This window comes from Parasteatoda tepidariorum, chromosome X1 (assembly GCF_043381705.1).
Source record: "Parasteatoda tepidariorum isolate YZ-2023 chromosome X1, CAS_Ptep_4.0, whole genome shotgun sequence".
Lineage (NCBI taxonomy): Eukaryota > Metazoa > Arthropoda > Arachnida > Araneae > Theridiidae > Parasteatoda > Parasteatoda tepidariorum.
In genome coordinates, this window is record NC_092214.1 from 84,119,608 (window position 1) to 84,141,449 (window position 21,842).

A 21,842-nucleotide genomic window follows, 5' to 3' on the forward strand; every position below is an offset into this window, starting at 1 on the left:
TTAACTTTGGTTAAGGCGCACCGTGCTTATACTTAAAATGACTCTTTACTCCGTCAGTTTAGCGGCGTTTATTTATAGTATAAATAGTTTTTGAATAGGGCAAATAACAATTTTTTTTAACATAAAGGATTTCATGGAGATATCAGATATTTCAGTTTAAGTAAAAATATGAAGTGGTCATATTTATTTAGATAATTTTAAAACGAAAGATGCTGGATAGTACCTACTCAGTTTAAAGTTTTTAATAAAGTACTTATTTATTATAAAGTATTGCACATAATGTACTTATTATTAATTTATATATTTTTTAAAATTTTCATTTAAAAAAAAATAAAGTTTTTGTATTTTTCATGGTTCCTTTTTTACTATCAATATTCTATGCATTTATTTAGTAAGCTAATTTATATTTGAATCTGGAAATGGCAAAATATTTTATTATATATAAGTTGATGTATTATATATAAGTTGATGTTATTAAATTTAAAAATAAATAAATCAGAAGATGGCCTTGATGACGAAAATTCTGAGGACTAGTACCGCGATGCAGATGAAATTATAAGAGTGTTACAAGAGGAGAATAATAATGTTTTTCTTCTTCTTTTTCTTAATTATCATCAGGAATAAAAATGATATAAAGATATGTTATTTTTTTTGTACTTAACATGGAGTTTAGCACGGAAATTCCCATGATGATGAATATTTCTAGCATACTGTTTTTAAATTACTTTATACTATACATCATGCAAAGAAGGGTTAAAAGTTTTTAAATAATTCAAAAATTCTTTGCACTTGTGAAAGGAATAATCCCTACATGATTAAAAGAAGTCTGAGATGAAAAAATATCCGTAGGAACTGAGTTAATCTGCTGCTGCCATGTTGCATGGTTTCGACTACCTGGAGAAGAATTAAAATAAAAGTAATTAATCTGTTTGAGGGAATTAGGAAGCTTTTCATATAGTTATTTTTCATTTTGAAATGAAAAAGTAGGTTGGCAATGGCTCGTCAAAATTTTTGTTAACTTTTTTCATTTAAATACTAATTTTTGATCTAACGAAGTTTTAATGACATCATTTTCACAAAGTTTCAAAAAATACGTATTGGCAGTGGTGATTACTATTACTATAGTGGTGGTCAGGGATAAAGAGAGAATAGAAGGGCTATGTCACGCCGTTGAAGAGACTCGTGCCGCTGCGAGCTTCTGATTTCAGTCAGTGACGTCACGGCGGCGCAGCATCAACTTCTTGCTTTAAAAATATATTGTTTCACATGTAATTAGCATCTTTTTAAAATTTATTTCAATACATTCATTGTTTCCAATACATACATTTGTGAGATATTTTTTTATTCATTTTGATGTAATTTTCTTCTCATCTGATTTCAAGAATTTAACAGTAGTAGCCAAATATGAGCTTGCGCTATAGCGACCTGCAAGAACTTTAATAAAACGCAAAATCGAGAAAACACAATTTTCTATGTTTTATTTCAGAAAACATAAAGGTGACATCAAATGAATTATAAAATGTACTGGAATAATTGATACAACTATTGATATTACTTTAGTATGTATCATGTTAATTAGAGTTAAAAATCTATTACACATTTTAAAGTTCATTTAAATTTTAATTATTAAAATTATCTTGATTGCATATTGATTCCATAACAGTAAGCAACGCAAAAAGGAGGGGGGGGGAGAAACTAAGATCACTCACCAGGGCGTCATATCTAAACCTTCTTCACCTTCCAACTGCTAGGCAACGCATCGACTGATTCCTAAAAGGATGCAACCCCTACAGCAACAGGGAACTTCGCCAAATTCACCATTTGGCTCACTTTATCGATGTTTTGGGGGCACCTACTATTTTGGGACTCCTTGCTCTGCATCATCCCTCCCCCGCCATAGACGAGGGATTACCGAGAAATTCATTGACGCACCTGGTGAGGAACCTAGTTCTCTAAAAGTGAAAAAATTTAATTAGTGTCCAAGGCAAAAGTCCATGAGTTCAAGGAGTTACAATCCTTGAAAACATCTTCTGGCACTGGAAACAATGTCGAGCTAGGTCTCGCAAGCTAATGTCCAAGATTTTGCTTCGTCTCTTGAAGTCAGATGTAGGCTGCTGAATACTTTCGGAGGAAGTGGTGAAGCGTGTATACTGGGTGGAGCATGTATTTGAGATGCAGCTGATTTTGGCAACGAAGGTGGTTGTGGAGGAATCCTACCAAATGATAAAACTGGAGGAGCAGGGAAATCCAGTTGAAGGATAGGTGGAGGAACCATGTGAGTGGGAACAGTCATTGTGGCACCAACAGTACGTGGAGCATCAGCAAACAGTTGAGTACGATCAGCAAACACTTCATGGGGGCGATTACCAAACACTTCAGGGGAACGATCAGCAAACACTTCATGGAGCAGTAGCTTTGAAGCCAAGACGTCACCTCAATTGCGCTAGCAAGTAGTCCTAATTGTCGCTCTATTTCTTTTCCGACATCACTAATCTCTAAATACAAATTTAAGTAACACCAATAGCTTTGTATGTAAAAATATCAGTTAGTCCAATGGGACCTATAAATAGCCAGGGACCAAAGGCCCCCAGTGAGCATCCTAGTTTTCCCCCATAATTTAAATGAATATTGTATAAATTTATTATTTTAAATAAATTCAAACACTTGATCAGGGTGTTAGAACCAATTTACAAATTTACCTTAAGTAAGAAATAAATTGTTTCGTTATAACTTTTCCAGGTGATCAAACTGAAAAAATTAAAATAAACTTAACCTATCTCTTAAAAAAATTTTTTTTCTCTCATGTTAGTAATAAATTTATTTTAATGGACTTAAAAAAAAGAGTATCTTACAAGCATTTATGAACATTTAAATATTTTATTTAGGATTTATTTATCATTTGTATTTAATTGTTACGGTGACGCAAATTATATTTACTAACCGGTTCATTTGTCTCTTTGAAATTTGCCTGCAGGTCTGCAATGTTTTTAGGAGTAAAATGCAAATAATATCTTCGAATATACAGTAACAATCTGTTCACGAGACAGTTAAAAACTTTTCGATTATATTCGACACTTCTGACTCGATAATTCACTTTAGAAAAACGCTCCATTATGTGATATGGCCCTTCAAATTTTGTTAGTAATTTATTCGATAAACTTGACTTTTTTAAATTAGGAGTTCTTACAAAACAGAGGGAACCTATTGGATAATTAAATGTTTCGATATTTTTCCTGATTTCACTTCTCCCAATATTTTTTTTTCTTGAGTTTTTAAATTTTCTAAAACCATTGAAAAGATTTCGTCTAAGGACCGAATTAATTTAATTGCATATTCTGAATGGGATTGAAATTTTCCACCCTCACCCAAACTGTAGGGCAATCTCATGTCTTTAAGGTGTTCTATAAAAAATGGAGAAGCTTGTAAGCATTCGTTAATTGCCAACATAGTTTGTGACAGTTGCTTGTCCCATTCGTTATCCTCATTGCAAATTGTTGCCAAAATATTTGCAATTGATTGGTTTGGTTTTTCTATTCTACCGTTGGGCCCAAGGTGCATACTTTGAGGTATGAATTTTCTCGATACCTTGAATCTTACAAAACTCTGTAAATTCATTTCCTGAAAAATATTTGGCGTTGTCGGTTACTATAATTTTAGGACAACCACTGTGAACTATATAATTATCAAAAAATGCTTTTGAAATGGTTTCGGATTTCATGTCTGGTAAAGCTGCTAAATGTATTTATTTAGAAAATGCATCAATCATTGATAATAAAACATATTTGTTCCCCGATGTGGTGACTTTCAATGGTCCACAAATATCAGCGTGACAACGCTCTGAGGGATACGTACTTTGTTCAACCATCTGCGTCGGAGCTGATTGCATTTTAAAAACACTACGCTTGGATAAGCAAGCAATACAGGAATTTACAAAATTTTTCGTGTCTTTGTACATTTTATCCCCCAAAAAAAATTCAGCTAATCTATTGTAGGTTTTAAAAAATCTGAGATGACCTCCTATTTCTGAATCGACTGATTCTAATACTTTTGGTTTTAAAGAAGAGGGTACACAGATTTGCTTTTTAAACTCTTTCCTGGGAGATTCATTGTTCCGTTTGGACAAATGAATTAACACTCCATTTTCATCTAGCAAATAATCTGGATATTCAGAATTGTTATTTTCTTTTAGTTTATCAATAATGTTTTTCAATTTAGGATCTTGACTTTGTCAATTAACTTGTTCTGATTTTTTTGGAAAAACTATTGTTAAGTTATTAACAATCATATCATATCGCGATCATATCATATCACACTCATACATATTTCATATCGCGATAAATGGTCAGCGACCACATTGAGTTTGCCCTTGATATAAATTATTTTGTAATTAAATTCCTCCAGAGCTAGTTTCCACCTCAAAATTTTAGACGAGGGATTCTTATAGGATAAAAAACCTTCGAGAGGTTTGTGATCAGGGTAAACATTAAATTTTCTACCTATTAAGAATGTTCTAAAAAAGATTAATGATGAATAGATTGCGAAAAATTCTAATACCGTAGCGCTATATTTAGCTTGAGATTGACTTAAATTTCTTCGAGTAAAAATAAAGAGGTTTAACCTCCCCATTTGGATATTTTTGTTCGAGTACTGCACCGATCCCTAAAGAACTGGCATCTGTTGTTAATTGTAATTCGGCTTCCGGGTCAGGAAGGACTAAAACAGGTGGGTACAAAATTGCATTTTTTATATCGTCGAACGCGTTTTGTGTTTCATCATTCCAAACAAAGAGTACATCTTTACGGAGTAAGTTAATTAGAGGTAAAGCACGTTTTGAGAAATTCTTTATATATCGACGATAAAATCCATCTAACCCCAAGAACGGTTTAATCTGATTTTGATCTTTAGGAACTTGAAATTCATTTATTTTAACTGTTTTATCGCTGTCTATTGACAATCCTTTAGGTGTTAAGTCAAACTCTAAAAATTTACACGCTTTTGTGAGAAATTGACATTTTTTTGGATTAAATTTTAATTGCAATTCCTAAAATCTGTTCAAAACTTCATTAAGAAGAGTTAAATGCTCTGTGATAGATTTACTATACAGTATTATATCGTCTATATAGACGAGAGCTCCATTTTTCTGCAAAGCACATAACGCTTCCTGTGCTATCTTTTGAAATGCCTTGGGCGAGTTTTTCAAACCAAAACAAAGGCGATTGAATTCAAATTTTACACCATCAGGAGTAGTAAATGCTGTTTTATGTCTATCTTTCCTTTTAATATTTATTTGATTGAAGGCTGTCTTGAGGTCTAGCATACTCATATAATTATTTGATCCAGAAATTTCGAACAATATATCCTCTAAAGTTGGAATTACGAAATCTAAGGGAACCGTTATTTCATTGAGTTTACGAAAGTCTATTACGAGGCGATATTTACTGTTTTGCCTAACAAATAATGCAGGAGCGTTATAATTTGAGTTTGATTTTGAAGTAATCCCAGCCTTTTCCAAATCACGTATTTGTTTTCGAAATTCTGCACGCAAATGAAAAGGTATTTTGTAGGAAGGACATTTAATGGGATTGTTATGAAGTAATTGAATTTCGTGAGGATCAGTAATAGCTTCCGATAATTCTATTGTCGATCTAGCAAACGCATTTTCATGCTTAAACAAGATTTGGGCAACTCTGTGTTTTGCTTTGGAGTCCAAATGTTTTAATTTAAAATCATGTTCATGAATTGGTGGGAGTAATTCTCCGGATACAGGTAATTCTTCTGGCAAATCATCAAAATTATTTATTGAACCTACAATTGTATGCTTGTTTAACATAATAGCTTTATCTGTTTCCTTATTTAAAACGACACGAGTTTTATTATCAATTACATCTAATAAATCATTGGTATCTTCAAAACAAACCCCTTTTCTTTTTAATTTTTTACTCTTATCGATTGTTATTTTAGAACAATTTTCATGCAGTATTGGTACGTCAACGTAAACAACTGACGAAATTCCAAGTTGAATTAACAATTTTTGATTTAATCGTAATTTTATATGTTTACTGTTTTCATGAGTTATATTTGATACATAATTTAATGGAATTTTTCCTTCCATGATTTTAATGCTATTATCTTTAATATTAATACTTGCATCTTTGGTTTTTAAAAAATCTATCCCTAAAATAGCCTCATAATTTCTTGAAAAATCTTTATCTGTAACGTAAAAATTTAGTTCAACCGATGTATTTCCTATTTCTAGGATAAGTTTAACGTGTTCTTTTATTTCTACCTTGCTACCATTTACTGCTTTTATATTTATATTGGATTTTAATTCTAACTTGACCATTTTTATTTATTTTATCTTGGACTCAATAATGAAATTGTTGCTCCGCTATCTATTAAACAATTAAATTTACATTGATTTGATACTACGCTAATAACGGGCAATTTAAATTGGTCTGAATCACAAGAATTTCCGGGAGATGCAGCAGACCCTGATTTTAATACCTCCCTCCGGAGTTTAAATCTCGATAATTTCGAGTATTAACATTTCTCCTTTCATCAGCATTATTAACAAAATTTCTTCTGTTAGCATAATATGTTCTCCTAAATCCAACCCTTTTTCGTGATTTTGATCTGTTTCGCCTTTGATCTCTCTCTTTTTTATAACACTTTGCCTGAATGTGACCCTGAACCCCGCAGTAATGGCACCTAACCGATGACGTGGGGTATCTTCTGGAAGTAAGATTGTTTACCTCCGCCTCATTTGTTTTTCCCTGATTTTTCTATGTATCTACCTCGACTGATAATTTAGAAATTTGAGCCGTCAACTCGCATATTAACTTTTCCTGAAATTTGTTAGTGATGGATGCCTCCCTGTTTCTCGACTCATTCTCAAAAATTTTAAAATTATCTTCTTCCTTAATCACACACTGAACGACGTCTTCAAATGTTCGAGGTTTTTTTCCTAAAACCTGCCTCTGCAATTCTGGCTTAATGCCAGTACAAAATCTTGCCAGCGCCATTTGTCTGAGCGGATAGAATATCCCCGCCCAATCAACGAAGGCGATTGCTAAAATCGAAAATGCTTTACGAATCGTACTGAGCACAAATCGCGAGTTCCTGCAAATATGTTGTTAATGGAACTTTTTTCTCAAAATGTGACTTAAGTAGATTAACTAAATTATTATATTCATTAACTGTAGAATAACTTTCAATAAACTTCTCCGCATCCTCACATACTTTAAGTTTTAATACCGTCAGTTTATCGTTATCGTTCCAATTATCATCCTACTTCATCTATTTTTGTAATAAAACTATTAATTGAATCTTCCTTTTATTTAAATTTTGGGATTAACTCTATTAAATGCATTGAAATGTTTCGTAATCCTTGTTCCGCACCCGCGTCGTACGGCTCCGGTTGCCGTCTACCTGCTTTATTTCTGTTCATAATTATTCATCAAATTATATGCAATAAATATTTCCTTAACTTTTAAAAAATGCATAAAATAATTCTATTATACGTTATTTGACCTGCAAGCATTTGAAACAAGAAAATGAAATCGCGTACATACAATTTTCAACACGTGCATAATTCAATGTAGGTTTTTTAAAAAAAAAATTAATTCAAAAAATTTTAAAATATCTCTAAAACAATTAATAAATAAATGAATTTTAGAAAACATTGCGTGNTATTTGACCTGCAAGCATTTGAAACAAGAAAATGAAATCGCGTACATGCAATTTTCAACACGTGCATAATTCAATGTAGGTTTTTAAAAAAAAATTAATTCAAAAAATTTTAAAATATCTCTAAAACAATTAATAAATAAATGAATTTTAGAAAACATTGCGTGCATGAAACTTATAATTTAAGCTGGATGAATTAAGATTAGAAAAATAATACGTTATGCCCTAACCCGCGTGGTACGGTGTCTCGGCACCATTGATACAACTATTGATACTACTTTAGTATGTATCATGTTAATTAGAGTTAAAAATCTATTACACATATTAAAGTTAATTTAAATAATTAAAATTTTCTTGATTACATATTGATTCCATAACAGTAAGTAACACAAAAAGGGGAGGGGAGAAACTAAGATCATTTACCAGGACGTCATATCTAAACTTTCTTCACCTTCCAACTGCTAGGCAACCAATTGACTGATTCCTAAAGGGATGCAACCCCTACAGTCAGAGGGAACTTCGCCAAACTCACCCTTTGGCTCACTTTATCGATGTTTTTGGCGCACTTACTATTTTGGGACTCCTTGCTCTACATCAGAATTTATCCTGCTTTGAATAAAAGCATTATGTTTCATGTTTTTTGTTTAGACGCTTAAGAACTTTTAATTTCGCCATTGAAATCGATACCGTCTCGTAACTTTGAACAGAAAAGAAAAAAAAATGTACAAGGTCACAAAAAAATAAATAAATAAAATCCTGAACTTCAAAAATAAAAGTTAAGCTTCCAATTTAGTAAGATATTTTTTAATATCATTATTCAAAATATTTATGTGTTTTAATTATAACGCTTTAATGTTAAATATTTTTGAGCAAGTGTAATATTTCCATTATTATATGCTCAAAGATTATTTTTTTAGTAATTAGCATTTAAGAGTTTTGTTTCCTAGTGATAATATATATATAAAAAAATTGCTATTACAATTATAAATAAGAAAATGTATTAAAATTAGGCATCCTAATTAATCAAATATAAGGGCACTTTTAGAGTTACATATTATTATGGAACAAAATGTTACTATAAAAGTGTTCTTATATGCTTTTATTTATTTAACAGTAAAAGTTAAAAACAAAAATTAGAAAATGATAAGAAAACGATAACGTCAACCATTGAGATATTCTTCTAACTTTGAGATGTTTTTTTTTTAATACTATAAGGAATACTAAGAAAATGTATGAATACTATATTTTTGAAAAGAAATAATTTGCTAGCAGGGTAAAGTTTGACAGCTATTATCAGAAAAGTGTCGAGCATTCTTACTGAAAGCAGCAAAGTTTTCATATCTTCTAGTTCTTATTTTTGAGATCTGTGCGCGGCGTGACGTCATGAGGTGGGGAATCAGCTTCAGCTTTGAGTATGGAATGAACCAGCCCTTTTATGTCTTCTCTTAAGGCCTGAGTGGTGGTTACTGACTATGTGAAGATAAATGAATATTGAATCTATGAACAGTCTATAATACACTGCATTATAACCACAATTTTCATAAGGATGTTTATTAGATGAATGCCGTTATGCTCTGAAAAGGATTAAACTTTCCTTCCCCCCACTTTTTTTCAAAACAATTTATAACATTTGCCGCTGAAAGGGAAGCTGGATCTAAAGTCAAAACTAAAGATTTCAAAGAAAATTTGGTATAAAAGTGTTTGAAATAAATATAATTCCTTTCCACCCTCTATCCTTTATTTTTAGAATGATAAAAAGACATAACTTCTTAGGTAGTCCGGATAGTTTTAAAAAAAATACTTATGAGAACCTTTTTCTAAGTTCAATGCAAATCGCGTGATTGCAACTTTTCTTACATATTATATTTAAGCATAAGAGACTGCTAATAATAAAGGAGGGTACTCATTTTTCATACTGCTTAGTCAATCTTAAATATTGAGAGGATATTTTTATGCTTTTAGTTCATAGTTCATTTTTCTACAGTGACTAATTCAATCCATGGTACATAACTTTCAACTTTAGTATATACTCCAAACTTTCTAGGTGTAGAACAGCCTTCTCCCCAACTTACCACACCAATTAAGAACCAAATATTTGATTTTTGAAAAATAAATGGCCCTCCACTATCTCCAGTGCAAGTATCAGGTCGATAACTTTCTGCATAACCTGCACATATCATACTATCTGTTATCGCGTAATTCGATGTTTGCTGGCAGGAGGTGTTATTAATTAATGGCAAGAAAGCTTCTTGCAGTGTCAAAGCCATGACAGAACCTCTGACAGTTACTCGTCCCCATCCTGTTACTACTCCTAGAGTTCCTGTAGGTATTGTTGCTGTGAAACCAGGTGGAGGTAAACAAATAGGTAAGACGTTTTCTTGAAAAATTATTGATTCGTTCAATTTTCCAAGAGCAATGTCATGCTCATTGATTATTTTATCATCATTAGGAGAAAGTATGAACTTCGGGTGAACAATTAAATTCTGTATCAGTCTAATTATTTCCCCTTTTTCAATTTGACGCCGGAGATACTTTCCGAATTTTACGATGACCGTATTTTTAATTTTTTCTTGAGACATAAAATTATAAACATTATTGTTCTTTATTCGAAAACAATGTGCAGCAGTTATTATCCACTTATCAGATATAAGGCTACAGCCACAGAATGGAGGTTCACGGCTCTTAGATAGCATGCCCATCCATGGAGCCGACAACAGAGCTGCTCTGTTACCATCTATTACTCGTCTCCACCTTCGTACAGAATTTACAGCTGGTTGACCACACGCATATTTAGTATCGTTACTGGAACTACTACTATTTAGCATTTTAACTGTGATATTTTTCTCAATTGCACAGTTAGGATTATTTAATTGATATGCTAAACAGGAGTAAACACCTTCATGAATGCTCTGCAAGCTGGAAATATTCAAAAAGAAAACGTCATGTGTTTCTTTTAAAATTAATCTCCCATTTTTATACCAAGAAATCATTGTTAAGATAGGTTTTGTTTCGCAAGATAAGAATATTTCGGATCCAAAGACAGCTTCGATGTAAGAAGTTCTGTTTGTAAAACTAAATTCACATTGTTCGGAATTTAATTGTGTTGGTAGAGTTAAAGACACATTAACAGCTCTTAAAATATTTACTTCATCTGAGTTATAACCTAGGCACGTATATAATCCACTGTTTTTGACAGAAATTTCAACGGCATGTCGCTTGTATGTAGAAGTTTGTACTAGTTTTCCATTTCCAATCCAAAAGTGTTGACTTCTATCCACTTTTTCATCGAATGGGCAGCTAATGTTTATAAATTGTCCTTCCGTCAAATTTATACTTTCTATTTTAGTTGAGCATTTTTTATCGTTGAAACCTGCAAAAGGAATACGCATTTCAGTACATTTTAAAACCCATCGTTAGAAAAAAAGGTTTTAACTAAAATTTGAAAGAAAATTTTTCTAGTAATTTATAAAGCTTTTGCCAAATTTACAAAATCTATAATTATTTATCAATTTTAGAAGTCAGTAAAATATTTTTATCATGTAATATTTGCTTAGTTACATTAACTTGCTAACGCAATTCAAAAATAAGTTATAATGAAATTTTTTTTTAGTGTTTGTAAATTGACATTCGCTTTTTAGTTCATTTATTAAAAATACTTATAAACAATCATTTTTGCATTTATTTAATTCTAATCAGTAAAACTTTAATCCTAAATAATAGAAAGCAATAAATTTATTATTTCATTTACTTTAGATCAAAGCCTTTCATCACACTTTTGTTAACTTGAAAAGTTCCTGTGAAATAGAAGAAGGTAAAATACTGTTCTCGTATAAATGTTATTCAGGTGCATGCTAATATTTGTGACATGCAATGTGAGCATGTGAAAATTGTATATACTTCTTCTTCAATGAAACAGCAGTCCTGAAATGGCCTTTGCTTTCTCAAAAAGTCTTTTCCAGTAGTATCTCCGTTTGGTGACTGTCCTCCAATTTTTGGTTTTCATAATGCTTTCATAATCTTTTACGAAACAGTCGATCCATCTAAGGCGAGGTCTGACTTTTGCTAATTTCTATAGTCTAGGGCCGGGATAGCCTGGTTGGTAGGATACTGGGCCCATGTCCAAGAGGTCGTGGGTTTGGTCTCTGCCGATCGAAGACTCTCCGTGTAATAAATGGTGATTGATGCTCGTTAAATCTGTCGAGTCTCAATGTCCTCCATGTTCCCATAAAAAATCCTACCACTGGGGATACTGATCCAGGAGTTTCCTTGTCCTCTGGATTGGTTCAAAATTACAAGGCTGTTGACATTAGTAGTCGTAAACCCAAAATTGGGTCGGCTGTTCAACGACGGTTTTAAAATAAAAATAAAATTCCTATAGGCTTCTCTAGAAATAATTTTTTGCACTTTCGATAAGCCTTTGCCATAAGCTGTTCAACCCGAGTTCCACCTCAAATACTTCTTGCTACTTTCGTCTAGAAAATTGTCAACGCTATCTTATATTTCGATGTTAATACCCATGTCTCAGATGCATTTAATAAAACAGTTCTTATAAGTGTTTTATATAAAAGGAATTTAAATTTTTATTTTAGAAAACTAAAACTGGACGTCATGCATTTTTTTAGACTATAAATGTGATTCGCTTATGTATTCTTGAGGTTAGATCATTATTGCTGCTAAATTCTGCTCCTGAACAAGAGAAATTATCCATTTTTTAAAGCTTGCCTTCTCCCATTTCCAGATAACTGATTTGAAGACCTAAATTTAAAAATGGCATATATTTGGTCCTTTTTTTATTTACTGATAAATTAATTGCTTTTGTATTTTGTTTTAGCGACATAAAAGCCTGTTTAAGAGCTTGATTGGTGCTGAGTAATATAGCAACATCATCTGCAGGTATTTTGCACGTATTTTCTAAAAATGCTTTCCCTGGTGTTTATTAACAGAATTTTCTTGAGCTATATTAAATACAAGACAGGTCAGTTAATCTTCTTGTCATACACCATTTTTTATATTTAGCTGGAATATTTCAAACACTGTTTTTAAAAACAAAATGGTAAAGACTGGTGCTCTAAATGGGGAATAAAGCTTGAATACCCTAGCTTTTTTATATACTCATAGAAATGTTAGGAAATATTCATCTTGATAATTCCTTACGGGGAAGCATTTCCTTATTTACAGTGTGGAACAAAGCATTACATCTCATATACTTTACGGGAACTTTGTTGTGTTGCATGTTGTGCTGTCCCCCCCCCGCCCTCAGACCTATAACTTTTTGTTTCATAAGCGTTGGAGAATTTTTTTAAATTTGTACTATGTGCTGAATGTTTTATTAACGGGCCATATGACAGAGTGCCTTTTTAATATAGCCTGATGCAAATTTTTAGAGTAAAATGCTTTAATTTGTTCTGAAAATTTTTGTACAGCGAGTTATCTATCTACAAAGAATAAAGATTTTACAAGTACTTATAAACTGTGTTTTGTAAATAGGTCAAGAGTTATATTTAAATTCATATATTAGCAAACAGAGATAAAACAATTACCACGAATGGCATTAGTTACCATCTAAAACACATGACGGCAGCGTAGAAGACCAATGTCCATCTGTTTGGCAGTGTGATACGTTACTACCACGAAGAATGAAACCAGAATCGCAGGAAAAAATTGCCGTAATACCACCTCGTGACTGTAATTTAACTCGTCCATTTTTCAAAGTTGTGTTGATTGGACAATGGTCTTGCATATTGGTAGAAATTGCACCTAAAATAAAACAATACAAAGTGTTAGGAAATGTACTTGAACTGCAATACAGAGTGGTTCAATGAGCACGAAGTCTAACGGAGCACTCTCTATGCGATTCTCATAGGTGATCGTTTGTCAATGCGATTAGCGCACGTGCGAACAGTTTGTTTTACTTGTAGTTTCTAAACATTCGCACGCGCGTCTAGGTCATTCGCTTACAGTGTAAATGCTTCTTAAAATTTCTGCAGATTTTGATAAAAGTTCATTGAGTCGGGTTTTTGAATATTATAAAGTCATTGTAAAACTGTGCAAGACTTCCTTCCTATAAATTTGCTTACAAATACATAAGAATTTTTTTTCTCTGTCCTTAAGTCCAGAGTCGTCATAAGAGTGGGGCGAAAAGGACATTTTCCCTCGTCCCGCATTATGAGACTCCAGGAAGTAACACGCCAAGAATTTTTTTAAATTTTTTTAGTAACTATAAATAGTCCACTTTGGGCCGGGATAGCCTGGATGGTAGAGTATTGGGCCCATGTCCAGGAGTTCGTGGGTTCGTCCCCGCCGGCCGAAGACTCCCGGTGTTGTAAAATGGTGACTGATGCACGTTAAATCTATCGAGTCGCAAAGTCCTTCACGTTCCCATAAAAAATCAATACCTCTGGGGATACTGATCCAGGAGTTTTCTTGTCTTCTGGATTGGTTCAAAATGACAAGGTTACGGAATTGAACTTTAGTAATCGTAAGCCCTTGGGTCAGCTGTTATGAAGAAGAAGAAAAAATAGTTCATTTTGAGCCGTGGTGGCTCAGGGCCTTCCAGTTAGGTGAACCGGCTGTTTCAGAAATATTTTTACGAACCTTGTAATTGCAAAAACGTTTAAATTCGTTTTTATTTTTTGAAGTATAATAGCAATTGCTTTTCAACAACTAAAAGAGGGTCTTATATGCAATTTACCAAAATCAAGTAATGTTTAATGATCACTTTTTAGATAAAGATGTTATCCAGGTAGTAGATAATATCTTTATAGTATAATATCTTAATAGTATATAATATTTTTATAGGTCGTAGATAAAATATTTATTGTCGAATTTTTTTTTCCTGTGCAAGTCTTGAAATTACGGTCGAAGTAAATAAACAATTAATACATCGCAGACCATAATAGATATTGCGTTTCAAAGTAATTTAATTTACCTGTATATGTAACCATTAATTTACCTGTATTGAATAATTTAATTTACCTGTAATATGTACATGCGTAAAAAAATAAGTTAACATAGTGAATTACTTTTGATCTAATGATTGGATTTTCACATACAACGATTCAATCGTAATGGCCTTACCTTAAATATGCCTATTAATAAGAGCAGACAATATTTCAGCATGTATTGTCTTTGAATAAACATGCCTTTTTTTCGAAGGATTCGGATTCTTGACCCTAAAAATATTTGGGGGAGAACAAAATTTGGAAAATACAATTTTAATAGTTAAATCAGGGGTGCCGTCGAAAGCTTAGAATCTTTAATGTTAATTTTACTTTTTGCGTATTTCGCCATATTTAAATAACTTTTTAATCAAAGAGAAAAATTTTCGCTAACAATTGTAAAATTCGTTTATCCAAACATGTCATGTAAAAAATTATTCTAGATAATTTATTGTTATTTTTCATTTTTTTTTATATTTTACAATAGTCGAAAAAAATGGGAATTGTAAGGTATACAAATTTTTATATCATTTTTAACTACGTAAATTTAAAAGACAAAATGCAAATATTGAAAAAAATAGTTGAGTCGGAATGATCGATCGGAATCTAAATATTTTTACTACATAACTTTTGTTATATTTGATAATGTTTAAATATTGATTGGTTGTAAAATATTGATTGGATATGAAATATTGATTGGTTTTAAACATAAAGATTTTTATATAAATTTCGATGGTTTTATTTTACTTTAACATGTTAGCTTTACTGTTAAGCTAAGTAGTGAAGTCATGGTCATGATTATTTAAGAGGCCATAAACTTTCGGTGGGCACTCAGCGTTCTACTCATTAACTATCAAAATATGAATGGGAACTAAGAAGATGAGAGAGAATTGGGTGAAGTATTACGAAAAAATCTAACTTTGTTGTAGAATTTCCTGGTAAAACTAACATACATAAGTTTTTCACGGGAAAAAACTCATAAGAACGTCTCACAGTTTGCTCGATACTAAATATAACACTCTTATTAATTAAAATTATGTCAAATATACTCATTTTTATTAAGAAAGTTTTAATTAATTGAAAGTTTCAGTCGTTAAAAATATTAAAAAAATAATTAGTGTAGGAAAATAAAATAACCTTCTATAAGCACTTAGATCAGTTTGAAATGTTTAAGTTCCGTTTTCTTTCAGAAATGCTATAAAAAATGGGGTGATCAATTCTAACTCATAAGGCGTTTCGTTGTTTAAGAAACACTACATTAAATAATTTTTAAAGCTCTCTTCTTTTATTAAAAAATATTGTCATTAACCGTTGAACTAGCTCTTAATCAAGGTTTTGAAGAAACTCTATTTTGACAGGTGTTGAAACTAATGTAACTTCATGTTGTAAATTTTATAGATGTTTTTATACGTTAATATTTCGATAAAAATTACTAAAGATGTAACACTACTTACGAAAATAGATAAAGAAAGTTTTTGCTAACTTGTTTTAATTACTACCGATTATACACCAAAACCTATTTTAGTGGTAGCATATGGTTAAAAAAGTATAGTAAATTGGGTGGTTAATTGTATAAAAATTTATAAACAAGTCAACATACAAAGCAATTGTACGAGTGATATGATGTGTGGTAATGTAGGTGAAATACTAATTACGTAGGTTTTGAAAATAATACGTTGTTTAAAAGTATTTTGTATGGTTAAAAAACTGAGTTGAATAATAATAATATTAAAAACAAGAGCCTGGGTGGCTCAAGAGATTGAGCGTTCGCCTTCCAATGAGGTAAACCGGGTTCGAATCCCAACGACGGCTGGTCGATCCGAATTCCACACGGCTTTCACCGACCACAATGTTGACGTAAAATATTCTCATTGGTAGACATATTTTGAATAAGAGGCCCCTTGCCGTCAGATTAACCATGGGAGGGTTTCTTGGTTTCCTCTCCATGTAACGCAAATGAGGGTTAGTTCCATCAAAAAAGTCCTCCATGAAGGCAAATTTCTCCCAACCTGATCCAGGAATTCCCTTCTCTTCTGGATTATGTTCAAAATTACAAGGCTATGGAGTTAAATAATAGTATAGTCGTAAAACCAAAATTGGGTCGACTGTTCAAAGACGGTTGTAAAATAAAATAAAATAAAAAAAAACAAGCATTATATTTGTAACCATTTCACACTACTATGAGTTATTAATCTGTTCAAAGATTTTTGTTTAGAAACATAGGATATCAAATAGTGACCTACACGTGACCCAAATATTAAGCATGCAGTAATTTAAATTCAGAGAGCGAACAAAAATAAGAGAAAGTAAAATTGCTGCGGTTTAGCAAATCTTGACATTTGATGTTTCTTATAATAAAATTTAATCTCTCTACCTAAAGACTCTTATTCAAAATTGCTAAATGCAAAATAGCATGATGTTGGCTTGGCCTACATTATATGTGCTTAAGCACTGAAATTCATATCGCAGACAATAAAAAAGATAGATTAAAATTTCTATACTTTATGAAAAAATGGCTAAAATAATCAAATTTAATTATTATAAAGTTTTTAATTGACTTGATTAATTATTCAATAAGGTGTTAGTTTAATTCTGATTTGATTAATTATTCAATTGATAATCTTGGATTTATTTCAATTTAAATTACAAAAATACAAGTCTTGTGCGGATTTTCGACAAAATATGAGTAGTTTTGATAAAAATTCATTGCTTTAGAGGTAACTAATATTTAATTTATAAACAAAACAAAGTAAATTTTATCAAAATTTAGCTTACTTGATGATTAACAACGCACTTGTTAGTAAATATTTAATGGCCTATTATTATTATTGTTGCTGTTGTTCTTTTATTTGTAATTAGATTCATTGTGAGGATTTTCGATAAAATATAAATAGTTTTGTTAAAAATTCATAGAGTTAGAGGCAACTAATATTTTATTTGTGTCATTATTATTATTGTTGTTGTTCTTTTATTCGTAATTAGATTCATTTTTTATAAGTGTGAGCTGATCAATTTTGTTTAATTGATACATTGGTCGCTGACTTTTAACAAAGCAGCAGACTTTAATAAGCAACAAATCTAATTTAATTTGTAATCTATAATAAGATATTTAATCAGAACCAATACAAACTAGAGTAAATGTTTCGCTTGAAGCACATTTCAGGTATAAGTTTAATTATAATTTTTACTAATAAAAATAACACTTTACTTGTATTCACAACAAAACAAATTTTATCAAAATTTATCTTACTTCATGCATAACAACGTCTTTTTATTAACTCTCTCATTAGTAAATATTTAATAAATTATTATCATATATTGTTTGCCTTTTATTTATAATTAGATTGTTCTTATAAGTGTTTTTAATAAAGAAAAACTAGAAAACTATGGAATTAGTATGATAAAAAAAAATGCAATTCAATAAAAACACGTTTTAAATAGTATAATCTATAAAACTCCACTTACTGTATAATGTTAAGAACAGGTTTATTTTCAACAAAAAGACCATCATGTAAAAGTAAATAACCTCGTCAGGCTATACTTTAAAAACGATTGTCCATGAATTGCCTATTAAATGGACCAAAGATTTCTTCCAATAAAAGATATCTAGTTTTAAGCTATCTACTTCAAATTACAGGTAGAATCTAATTTGTAATGGGAATAACCAGGAAATGTAGGTGACGTCTGATGAGCTCAAATATCTGAACATCGTTAAAAAAAAAAAAGTGGGGGTAAAAAGCGGGCCAAAGGAGCAGCTCTTCTTTGCCTATTTAAATGTAAAGAAAGTAATAGAAATTGTGAAAAGAATTTTAAATAATATGAAATGGAAATGTAAGATTATTAAGTTTTTTGAATACTTCAAAAGAAAAAGCTTATTTTATTTCGCCCTTGCGTAATTGGTGGTATAACTAATAATTTGAGAGGTAAGAAGGCAAAATGTCTGCCATTTTAAGAATATTTTCTTAACCCATAAAAGGCTAACGTTTCTATGAAATTTTTTTAAAAAGAAAAAAAACTAATTACTCAGTTGTTTCATTTTTGAAATTTATTTGGAGAATCAAGACATTTGTGTTCACCAAAGAATTATAATAAGATCAAAATCTTATTTCGATCTGAAATTATGATCGAAATAAACTATCAAAATATGTCAGTTACTTTAATAATTCTTTCTTAAACCATAAAAGTCTAACGTTCCTATGAAATTTGTTTTTTTTTTATTTTTAAAAAGGAGAAATTGGTAACCCAATTATTTCGTTTTTGTAATTTATTTGGAGAATCAAGACATTTGTATTCACGAAAGTATTATAATAATATAAAAATCTCATTTTTATCAGAAATTATGATGAAAATAAACTGTCAATATGTCTGTTACTTTAATAATTCTTTCTCAACCTATAAAAGGCTAAAGTACCTATGAAAATTTAACCTTTAAAAAAGGAAAAATTGGTAATTCAATTATTTCATGTTTGAAATTTGTATTAGAAAAATAAGATATTTGTGTTTCCCATGGTATATTTATAATAAAAATATGTTTTGGTCTTAAATTAAGCAAATGGGATAATTTAAAACTTGAGTAGTAGTTAACTCTAGAAAATTTCACTTTTTTCACAAAGTCACTTTTCACAGCACGACAAAATCTTACGTTTCTACAGGAGAGTTCTGGGAGGGTTTCGTGGTTTTCTTCTCCAAGTAACGCAAAGGAGAGTTAGTTTCATCAAAAAAGTCATCCACGTTTCCAATTTTTCCCAATAATTGATCTAGGAGTTCCCTTGTCTTTTGGTTTTATTTTATCAACGACGGTGATAAAATAAGATAAAAAAATGAAGACTTTATAACGTTTCGATATTTGTTCAAATTTGTATGCTTTACATCGTTCGTTTTCGATAGCACGTACCTTTCTCAAAATTATCCAATAGGTTAAATTTCAGAGGGCCTGGAGATCATTCACTTTTTTGTCAGAAAATTCATTATATTTTCTCTTCACGAATGTTGGACTATTTTCACAATGTGAGCACCATTTGACTGATAGCAAAAATATTAATCTGCTTGCATAGATTTGAGATTAAGTAAAAGAAATAACTCCAAGATTTATTTTTCGATGGACTTCAATACAAAGATGAACTCCCTTATTAATGAAAACCAACGGCAGTTCATTTCTCTTTAAATACCATTAGGTCTTTAGGCATTCAAACTGCAGGGAATTATAGAGAAAAATAATTTTAATTCTATCTTTTTTTCTCTTAAATTCATTGAGTTTACATAAATATCTACATTAAAATAGAAATCTACTGTGAAATTTTGACTATTACAAAAAATAAATAATGAAAAGTTCTTTAATAAGAAAGCTGCATACTAAGATATATCCTTATTTTCATTTGTTGAAGAAAGTTGCGAATGTAATGATATTATCACTAATATAGGTAGTACTTATTGATATCTGCAATAATAATATAGGTAACGATAAATCTTATTCTGTGATGTTGCTAATAGGGTGAAACTTCGGAATATTTCGAATTCAATTCAATTTCCAAATCAATTCTAAATTAAATTTCTAATTAAAAAGTGTTTTATTCTTTAGTTTTTTTATATCCAGCAGCATACAGTCCCTGGCCAAATTATTAGACGCACCAGAAGATTCTATGTAAAATCTTAATAATCAACTATACAGCTTTATTGTTTTCACGCGACTGAAACCGGTTTGTACTTGTTTACGTTCGTCTATCAGTTGGTTAAATTAGACTATGTATTATATAAATTCGACGACAGGATAAATTAGACGATATATTATATAAATATGGAATATTTATTACATCAGGTATTATATTAGTATATTATAATAATTAGACCAGATTAATAGACACACTGTAGTTTTTTAATAATTACATGTTTTGCACAAGTTTATATGCAATACTTTTATATTTAAACATACATGTAATGGGTTTTTATTCAGGAGATTTTTTTTTATATGCTTCCTATTTGCATTTATTTTTAACGTATTGCATTACAATGTCAACCAATTGATACACGAAGATAAACAACTGCTAACCGGTTTCTGTCGCGTAAAAATAATAAAGCTGTATAGTATCACCTGATAATTAAGATTTTACATAGCATCTTATAGTGCGTTTAATAATTTGGCCAGGCACTGTATTGTTTGTTAGAAAATAAGTTCGAGAATACAGCATCTAAATAAGAACTGAAATTAAAGAAATAACAAATTTTAAAAATAATATTTTAGTAAAATTATGTTGTTAGTGTTATGTATTTTTCAATTTTTATTTAGAAGCTAAAATGGCTTTTAAATTTTTAAAAGTTGTCTTAAAACTCTTTAAAGCGTTTTCATTCGTTGATAATGTTTAATAAACTTGAATTTTACAACTTTAAATGTTTTTTAATTTTAAATATTTTAACTTCAAATATTTTAACTTCAAATATTTTAAAATATAGATATTTTGAGAAAATATCTAATAAAAAAAATGAGCACTTTTGACGAATTCCAATACTGTTTCCTTGATCGTTCATATTCCTGTTCTATTGACCTTATTTAATGATATTGCTTAGTTATATGAAGGTCAATGTTCGATTTGCTGAACCTTTGTGAAACTTCTATAAAAGATAAAATGGTTGCGTGTCTACCAATGTTTGCACCTTTACAAAAGTCACATTTACAAGAATTATTTTCAATGAAAATAGACATTTTTAGAAGTAGCTAAATTTAAATAATGCAAAACCCTCATCCCTATTTTAAATATTAGATTGTGTTAGAAACTGTTTTAAGTTCTTGCTTAGAAATAATTGTGTCTTATTATAGTACTTTTTATTGATTTAGTTTGATATATGTCTTTGAAAAATTTAATAAGTTCAGTTTATTTTTATTTTATTATTTTTTATTACAATCAAAGTTAAATTAAAATTAAATTAAAGTTATATTAAATTAGTTCAATTAAACGGTTACGAATAATGATAAATCTATTAGACGTTTCAGTTGTGATTGAACCTATTTTATATTGCTCAGAATAAATTTCATTAAATTCCTGATTATTATTTGATCAGACTTTTTGTGGTATACAATGCATTTGTTACAAATTTTACTGCGGTATCACTGTATTTTAAGCACTGCTTCAGATCAATAGGTATCAACGTACTGGGAAGTAAAGGGGGCCTCTGCGCAATGCTGACCATATTATCCTCATGTGACCATATGGTGCCGAAATTACG

At 30.5% G+C, this 21,842-nt stretch overlaps 1 protein-coding gene and 1 long non-coding RNA gene across 2 annotated transcripts; both read right to left on the reverse strand.

Moving 5' to 3' along the window:
• Positions 1-1,272: 1,272 nt before the first annotated feature.
• LOC122272563 (uncharacterized) lies at positions 1,273-8,142 on the reverse strand. Its single transcript, XR_006227139.2, has 2 exons — positions 8,110-8,142; positions 1,273-2,495 (listed from the first exon to the last, which is right to left on the reverse strand). It is a non-coding gene; the product is annotated as an uncharacterized lncRNA (long non-coding RNA).
• A 1,275-nt stretch (positions 8,143-9,417) lies between these two features.
• On the reverse strand, positions 9,418-18,226 carry LOC107437472 (transmembrane protease serine 11D-like). The gene is made up of 3 exons (XM_043056397.2): positions 18,090-18,226; positions 13,246-13,443; positions 9,418-11,056 (listed from the first exon to the last, which is right to left on the reverse strand). Exons 1-3 carry the CDS (start codon positions 18,133-18,135, stop codon positions 9,657-9,659), a joined length of 1,644 nt encoding a protein of 547 aa, XP_042912331.1. The 5' UTR covers positions 18,136-18,226; the 3' UTR covers positions 9,418-9,656.
• Positions 18,227-21,842: the final 3,616 nt, after the last annotated feature.

Coding starts and splice junctions, on each gene's coding strand:
- LOC107437472 (XM_043056397.2), bottom strand. CDS start 18,135: ATGATGGTCTTTTTGTTGAAAATAAACCTGTTCTTAACATTATACA. Junction 13,444..18,089: donor CCTGTTCTTAACATTATACA/GTAAGTGGAGTT, acceptor GTTTTATTTTAG/GTGCAATTTCTACCAATATG. Junction 11,057..13,245: donor GCCGTCATGTGTTTTAGATG/GTAACTAATGCC, acceptor TTCCTTTTGCAG/GTTTCAACGATAAAAAATGC.